Source organism: Pseudorasbora parva, chromosome 25 (genome assembly GCF_024679245.1).
Source record: "Pseudorasbora parva isolate DD20220531a chromosome 25, ASM2467924v1, whole genome shotgun sequence".
Lineage (NCBI taxonomy): Eukaryota > Metazoa > Chordata > Actinopteri > Cypriniformes > Gobionidae > Pseudorasbora > Pseudorasbora parva.
The window spans coordinates 34,579,441-34,589,440 of NC_090196.1; the positions used below are offsets into that span (position 1 = coordinate 34,579,441).

The following is a 10,000-nucleotide window of genomic DNA, read 5'->3' on the forward strand; positions in this document are numbered from 1 at the left end:
CACACATTACATATTCATCGGCCGACGGCCTGCCCGCTACCAGCGCGGCCAATAAAACTGCAAATTTGATTACATGTGGCCTTTGGCTCTGTGTCGAGGGGACAAAGAGATCGGCTGTCTGCGGCGATTAGCATGCCCAGCATGAGGTGATGTTTCCCCCTAAAGAGCGGCCCGGATCCCCCCTGCGCTGGGACATGCCTGTTTACACACACACACACACACACACACACACACACACACACACACACACACACACACACACACACACACACACACACACACAGGAAACATTCTGCATTTTTACTTTCTCATAAAAACTCCTCCTGTGTGATTTATAAGCCTTTTGTAAAGTGGGGCCATGGGTAATGTCCTCATATTTCACCCTCTCCTGTAATACCTGTGTCATACCCATGGCATTACACACATTTGTGTCCTCATATGTCACAAAAACAAGCCCACACACACACACACACACACACACACACACACACTTCTGACCTGCCAGAGATGCCGCCAGCATGACCTGAGCCAACACGCAGATATTGTAATTATATTATTTTATTATATATTTATTTATATATACATACTTCATATTATCATATTTATTTTGTTATTTTGACCAGTTGTCATTTTTTGCTAACAAATGCTCTAATGATTTTAACTTAAAATTGGGAAGAAATGTTGTTATTAGTTTGAAGAATAAATCAAAACTCTTCACATTTTACTCAAACACATACATATAAATAATAAACCCAGAGAAACTGATCATTTATATATATATAAAGTAACTTAAAAAAGAAGTTATTCCAAAATAAGCATAACGCTTTTTCTCGTAATTTTCAATACTCAGATTGTGTAATATCATCATTTGCACTTTAAAATGATTCAAAAGTGATTTTTAATGTAATTTTGCATAAATGTAAGGCAGTAAAGTGAATATGAGCATCGCATTTACATTTTAAATACAATTTAAATAATACACTATTACTTTTTTACACTGGCAAAGCTAATGATATATTTTTTATAAGTGTAACATGATTCATTTTTAGGAACATAATATAAATGGTGCAAAAATTAGACTTCAAATCATCTTTTCCCCATGTCTGTGTTCATATTTACATATAAAAACAATTAAATAATATATAAATATTATTCATATACTAATCTTTTAACTTCAGAAGAGTTAAAATCTCTCTCTCTCTCTCTCTCTCTCTCTCTCTCTCTCTCTCTCTCTCTCTCTCTATATATATATATATATATATATATATATATATATATATAATTTTAATCATTATTACTAAATATATACCATTATTTTTTACATAAAGCAAAGCTAATGACATTGATTATAAAATTATTGTAACATGCTCAATTTATAAAATATTAGCACATTACTATTATTTTCTTAAAAATTAAGCATGTTACACTAATTAAAAGACAATATTATTAGCTAAAGTAGCTGTCCTGCCTTACATTTATGCAAAATTACATCACTTTTGAATAATTGTATAGTGTAAATGATGGTATTACAGAATCTGAGTATTGAAAAAATGTTTTTAACCTTCATTTTCTGAATGAAATATATATATATAGCATATACCACAGCAGAATTAGCTTTGCCGTATAACGTCTTCTGTTGCCATATATATGCAAAATATATATTTTTGGAGGGAGGGTTAAAACGGGACTTGGTGAGATTCACACACACATTAATAACGGGACTTGGTGAGATTCACACACACATTAATTGTTAAAACGGGACTTGGTGAGATTCACACACACATTAATAACGGGACTTGGTGAGATTCACACACACATTAATTGTTAAAACGGGACTTGGTGAGATTCACACACACATTAATTGTTAAAACGGGACTTGGTGAGATTCACACACACATTAATTGTTAAAACGGGACTTGGTGAGATTCACACACACATTAATTGTTAAAACGGGACTTGGTGAGATTCACACACACATTAATAACGGGACTTGGTGAGATTCACACACACATTAATTGCTTTAAAACGGGACTTGGTGAGATTCACACACACATTAATTGTTAAAACGGGACTTGGTGAGATTCACACACACATTAATTGTTAAAACGGGACTTGGTGAGATTCACACACACATTAATTGTTAAAACGGGACTTGGTGAGATTCACACACACATTAATTGTTAAAACGGGACTTGGTGAGATTCACACACACATTAATTGCTGTAAATAGCACTTGTTGATAGCAAACACGTCCTCATTGTCCAGCTGTGCGACGCCGCACAACAATAAACTAAAGAAATATAGTCCACATTGATAGACTGAGGCGCAGATACTTCTCTCAAAGGCCTGCTCAATGGACGCGCTGAAAAAAGATATTACTATTTACTGCGGCTGGCTCAGTCCGGTGGGCAAGTTAAACTTTGGCCGGCAGTCCATTGTCTCCAATGTCTATCATTTAATGGGAACTCTGACATAATGAATGAAGGGGTCCACCTTCTGTCCCGCAGAAAGAGCCCTCTCTTATCAGCTCGGCCAATCACAGGCGGCCTGGGGAAGGACGCATTGTTTTCTTTGTGTTTTTTAATGAAGTTAACTCACACACACACACACACACACGAGTGGGAGAGCGTTCAGAATGATCTCCTGAAGTGAGGAACGAGGGACCCCGAACAAAATGGCTGGATTTCCTCCAAGGCATCCCGGATTTGGGAGCTCCGGGAAAAGTTTTCTGATAGATAACCTGCTGCGTGCGGAGAGCTGCTCACCTGCGGCAGGTGTGTGTGTGTGTGTGTCTGCGCTGGGCCTGATGCTGAAGTGTGTTTCACACAGCCAGACGGAGGACAGGATTCAAGATTCAACGCCAGGTAATAATTACGCCGAGAACACCTGCAGAAGATATTTCATCACACACCACTATATAATAACAGGAGGTAATGCATAATTTAATAATCAGTTAACGGACAGATGATCATTTTAATAATCAGTTAATGGACAGATGATCATTTTAATAATCAGTTAATGGACAGATGATCATTTTAATAATCAGTTAATGGACAGATGATCATTTTAATAATCAGTTAACAGACAGATGATCATTTTAATAATCAGTTAATGGACAGATGATCATTTTAATAATCAGTTAACGGACAGATGATCATTTTAATAATCAGTTAACGGACAGATAATCATTTTAATAATCAGTTAACGGACAGATGATCATTTTAATAATCAGTTAATGGACAGATGATCATTTTAATAATCAGTTAATGGACAGATGATCATTTTAATAATCAGTTAATGGACAGATGATCATTTTAATAATCAGTTAACGGACAGATGATCATTTTAATAATCAGTTAATGGACAGATGATCATTTTAATAATCAGTTAACGGACAGATGATCATTTTAATAATCAGTTAACGGACAGATGATCATTTTAATAATCAGTTAATGGACAGATGATCATTTTAATAATCAGTTAACGGACAGATGATCATTTTAATAATCAGTTAATGGACAGATGATCATTTTAATAATCAGTTAATGGACAGATGATCATTTTAATAATCAGTTAACAGACAGATGATCATTTTAATAATCAGTTAATGGACAGATGATCATTTTAATAATCAGTTAATGGACAGATGATCATTTTAATAATCAGTTAATGGACAGATGATCATTTTAATAATCAGTTAACGGACAGATGATCATTTTAATAATCAGTTAATGGACAGATGATCATTTTAATAATCAGTTAACGGACAGATGATCATTTTAATAATCAGTTAAAGGACAGATAATCATTTAATAATCAGTTAATGGACAGATGATCATTTTAATAATCAGTTAACAGACAGATGATCATTTTAATAATCAGTTAACGGACAGATGATCATTTTAATAATCAGTTAACGGACAGATAATCATTTTAATAATCAGTTAATGGACAGATGATCATTTTAATAATCAGTTAACAGACAGATGATCATTTTAATAATCAGTTAACGGACAGATGATCATTTTAATAATCAGTTAATGGACAGATAATCATTTTAATAATCAGTTAATGGACAGATGATCATTTTAATAATCAGTTAATGGACAGATGATCATTTTAATAATCAGTTAATGGACAGATGATCATTTTAATAATCAGTTAACGGACAGATGATCATTTTAATAATCAGTTAATGGACAGATGATCATTTTAATAATCAGTTAACGGACAGATGATCATTTTAATAATCAGTTAATGGACAGATGATCATTTTAATAATCAGTTAACGGACAGATGATCATTTTAATAATCAGTTAATGGACAGATGATCATTTTAATAATCAGTTAACGGACAGATGATCATTTTAATAATCAGTTAACGGACAGATGATCATTTTAATAATCAGTTAATGGACAGATGATCATTTAATAATCAGTTAATGGACAGATGATCATTTTAATAATCAGTTAACGGACAGATAATCATTTTAATAATCAGTTAATGGACAGATGATCATTTAATAATCAGTTAATGGACAGATGATCATTTTAATAATCAGTTAACGGACAGATAATCATTTTAATAATCAGTTAATGGACAGATGATCATTTTAATAATCAGTTAATGGACAGATGATCATTTTAATAATCAGTTAATGGACAGATGATCATTTTAATAATCAGTTAACGGACAGATGATCATTTTAATAATCAGTTAACGGACAGATAATCATTTAATAATCAGTTAATGGACAGATGATCATTTTAATAATCAGTTAATGGACAGATGATCATTTTAATAATCAGTTAATGGACAGATGATCATTTTAATAATCAGTTAATGGACAGATGATCATTTTAATAATCAGTTAATGGACAGATGATCATTTTAATAATCAGTTAATGGACAGATGATCATTTTAATAATCAGTTAACGGACAGATGATCATTTTAATAATCAGTTAATGGACAGATGATCATTTTAATAATCAGTTAATGGACAGATAATCATTTAATAATCAGTTAACGGACAGATGATCATTTTAATAATCAGTTAATGGACAGATAATCATTTAATAATCAGTTAATGGACAGATGATCATTTTAATAATCAGTTAATGGACAGATAATCATTTAATAATCAGTTAATGGACAGATAATCATTTTAATAATCAGTTAATGGACAGATGATCATTTTAATAATCAGTTAACAGACAGATGATCATTTTAATAATCAGTTAACAGACAGATGATCATTTTAATAATCAGTTAATGGACAGATGATCATTTTAATAATCAGTTAATGGACAGATAATCATTTAATAATCAGTTAATGGACAGATAATCATTTTAATAATCAGTTAATGGACAGATGATCATTTTAATAATCAGTTAATGGACAGATGATCATTTAATAATCAGTTAATGGACAGATGATCATTTAATAATCAGTTAATGGACAGATGATCATTTTAATAATCAGTTAATGGACAGATGATCATTTAATAATCAGTTAATGGACAGATGATCATTTAATAATCAGTTAATGGACAGATGATCATTTAATAATCAGTTAATGGACAGATGATCATTTAATAATCAGTTAATGGAAAGATGATCATTTTAATAATCAGTTAATGGACAGATGATCATTTAATAATCAGTTAATGGACAGATGATCATTTAATAATCAGTTAATGGACAGATGATCATTTTAATAATCAGTTAATGGACAGATGATCATTTTAATAATCAGTTAATGGACAGATGATCATTTTAATAATCAGTTAACGGACAGATAATCATTTTAATAATCAGTTAATGGACAGATAATCATTTAATAATCAGTTAATGGACAGATGATCATTTAATAATCAGTTAATGGACAGATAATCATTTAATAATCAGTTAATGGACAGATAATCATTTTAATAATCAGTTAATGGACAGATAATCATTTAATAATCAGTTAATGGACAGATGATCATTTAATAATCAGTTAATGGACAGATAATCATTTAATAATCAGTTAATGGACAGATAATCATTTTAATAATCAGTTAATGGACAGATAATCATTTAATAATCAGTTAATGGACAGATGATCATTTAATAATCAGTTAATGGACAGATGATCATTTAATAATCAGTTAATGGACAGATGATCATTTAATAATCAGTTAATGGACAGATGATCATTTAATAATCAGTTAATGGACAGATGATCATTTAATAATCAGTTAATGGACAGATGATCATTTAATAATCAGTTAATGGACAGATGATCATTTTAATAATCAGTTAATGGACAGATGATCATTTTAATAATCAGTTAATGGACAGATGATCATTTAATAATCAGTTAATGGACAGATGATCATTTAATAATCAGTTAATGGACAGATAATCATTTAATAATCAGTTAATGGACAGATAATCATTTAATAATCAGTTAATGGACAGATAATCATTTAATAATCAGTTAATGGACAGATGATCATTTAATAATCAGTTAATGGACAGATAATCATTTAATAATCAGTTAATGGACAGATAATCATTTAATAATCAGTTAATGGACAGATAATCATTTAATAATCAGTTAATGGACAGATAATCATTTTAATAATCAGTTAATGGACAGATGATCATTTAATAATCAGTTAATGGACAGATAATCATTTAATAATCAGTTAATGGACAGATAATCATTTTAATAATCAGTTAATGGACAGATAATCATTTAATAATCAGTTAATGGACAGATGATCATTTAATAATCAGTTAATGGACAGATAATCATTTAATAATCAGTTAATGGACAGATAATCATTTAATAATCAGTTAATGGACAGATAATCATTTAATAATCAGTTAATGGACAGATGATCATTTAATAATCAGTTAATGGACAGATAATCATTTAATAATCAGTTAATGGACAGATAATCATTTAATAATCAGTTAATGGACAGATAATCATTTAATAATCAGTTAATGGACAGATAATCATTTAATAATCAGTTAATGGACAGATGATCATTTAATAATCAGTTAATGGACAGATAATCATTTTAATAATCAGTTAATGGACAGATGATCATTTAATAATCAGTTAATGGACAGATGATCATTTTAATAATCAGTTAATGGACAGATAATCATTTAATAATCAGTTAATGGACAGATGATCATTTAATAATCAGTTAATGGACAGATGATCATTTTAATAATCAGTTAATGGACAGATGATCATTTTAATAATCAGTTAATGGACAGATGATCATTTTAATAATCAGTTAATGGACAGATAATCATTTTAATAATCAGTTAATGGACAGATGATCATTTTAATAATCATTTAATGGACAGATAATCATTTTAATAATCAGTTAATGGACAGATGATCATTTAATAATCAGTTAATGGACAGATGATCATTTTAATAATCAGTTAATGGACAGATAATCATTTAATAATCAGTTAATGGACAGATAATCATTTTAATAATCAGTTAATGGACAGATAATCATTTAATAATCAGTTAATGGACAGATGATCATTTTAATAATCAGTTAATGGACAGATGATCATTTTAATAATCAGTTAACGGACAGATAATCATTTTAATAATCAGTTAATGGACAGATAATCATTTAATAATCAGTTAACGGACAGATGATCATTTTAATAATCCGTTAACGGACAGATGATCATTTTAATAATCAGTTAATGGACAGATGATCATTTAATAATCAGTTAATGGACAGATGATCATTTTAATAATCAGTTAATGGACAGATGATCATTTTAATAATCAGTTAACGGACAGATAATCATTTTAATAATCAGTTAATGGACAGATAATCATTTAATAATCAGTTAACGGACAGATGATCATTTTAATAATCCGTTAACGGACAGATAATCATTTTAATAATCAGTTAACGGACAGATGATCATTTTAATAATCAGTTAATGGACAGATGATCATTTTAATAATCAGTTAATGGACAGATGATCATTTTAATAATCAGTTAATGGACAGATAATCATTTAATAATCAGTTAATGGACAGATGATCATTTTAATAATCAGTTAATGGACAGATAATCATTTAATAATCAGTTAATGGACAGATGATCATTTTACTAATCAGTTAATGGACAGATAATCATTTAATAATCAGTTAATGGACAGATAATCATTTAATAATCAGTTAATGGACAGATGATCATTTTAATAATCAGTTAATGGACAGATGATCATTTTAATAATCAGTTAATGGACAGATGATCATTTTAATAATCAGTTAATGGACAGATGATCATTTTAATAATCAGTTAATGGACAGATGATCATTTTAATAATCAGTTAATGGACAGATAATCATTTAATAATCAGTTAATGGACAGATGATCATTTTAATAATCAGTTAATGGACAGATGATCATTTTAATAATCAGTTAATGGACAGATGATCATTTTAATAATCAGTTAACGGACAGATGATCATTTTAATAATCAGTTAATGGACAGATGATCATTTTAATAATCAGTTAATGGACAGATGATCATTTTAATAATCAGTTAACGGACAGATGATCATTTTAATAATCAGTTAATGGACAGATGATCATTTTAATAATCAGTTAATGGACAGATAATCATTTAATAATCAGTTAACGGACAGATGATCATTTTAATAATCAGTTAATGGACAGATAATCATTTAATAATCAGTTAATGGACAGATGATCATTTAATAATCAGTTAATGGACAGATGATCATTTAATAATCAGTTAATGGACAGATGATCATTTAATAATCAGTTAATGGACAGATGATCATTTAATAATCAGTTAATGGACAGATAATCATTTAATAATCAGTTAATGGACAGATGATCATTTAATAATCAGTTAATGGACAGATAATCATTTAATAATCAGTTAATGGACAGATAATCATTTAATAATCAGTTAATGGACAGATAATCATTTTAATAATCAGTTAATGGACAGATAATCATTTAATAATCAGTTAATGGACAGATAATCATTTAATAATCAGTTAATGGACAGATAATCATTTTAATAATCAGTTAATGGACAGATAATCATTTTAATAATCAGTTAACGGACAGATGATCATTTTAATAATCAGTTAATGGACAGATAATCATTTTAATAATCAGTTAATGGACAGATAATCATTTTAATAATCAGTTAATGGACAGATGATCATTTAATAATCAGTTAATGGACAGATAATCATTTTAATAATCAGTTAATGGACAGATAATCATTTTAATAATCAGTTAATGGACAGATGATCATTTAATAATCAGTTAATGGACAGATGATCATTTTAATAATCAGTTAATGGACAGATAATCATTTTAATAATCAGTTAATGGACAGATGATCATTTTAATAATCAGTTAATGGACAGATAATCATTTTAATAATCAGTTAATGGACAGATAATCAATAAACAATCCAGAAATCACAATGTATGATTTTTAACTATTTATTTGTATGATACAGCTGCAAGTATTTGAACACCTGAGAAAATCAATGTTAATATCTGGTACAGTAGCCTTTGTGTGCAGTTACAGCGGTCAAACGTTTCCTGTAGTTTTTCTCCAGGTTTGCACACACTGCAGGAGGGATTTTGGCCCACTCCTCCACACAGATCTTCTCTAGATCCGTCAGGTTTCTGGCCTGTCGCTGAGAAACACGGAGTTTGAGCGCCCTCCAAAGATTCTCTATTGGGTTTAGGTCTGGAGACGGGCTAGGCCACGCCAGAACCTTGATATGCTTCTGACAGAGCCACTCCTTGGTTATCCTGGCTGTGCTTCGGCTGATTGTCATGTTGGAAGACCCAGCCTCGACTCATCTTCAATGCTCTAACTGAGGTTGTTCCCCAAAATCTCGCAATACGTGGCCCCGTTCATCCTCTCCTTAATACAGTACAGTCGCCCTGTCCCATGTG

At 30.0% G+C, this 10,000-nt stretch overlaps 2 protein-coding genes across 2 annotated transcripts in view; one reads left to right on the top strand and one right to left on the bottom strand.

The window, feature by feature from the left end:
* The window catches only part of LOC137064601 (DNA-binding protein RFX7), a 94,165-nt gene that overhangs the window by 55,655 nt on the left and 28,510 nt on the right, over positions 1-10,000 (bottom strand). The gene's annotated exons all lie outside the window — the stretch shown is intronic.
* Positions 2,122-10,000, top strand: part of dbx2 (developing brain homeobox 2) — a 20,170-nt gene continuing 12,291 nt past the window's right edge. The window contains exon 1 of the mRNA XM_067436026.1: positions 2,122-2,864. Coding sequence (XP_067292127.1) covers positions 2,675-2,864 — 190 coding nt within the window. The 5' untranslated portion in view covers positions 2,122-2,674. The remainder of the gene's footprint in view (positions 2,865-10,000) is intronic.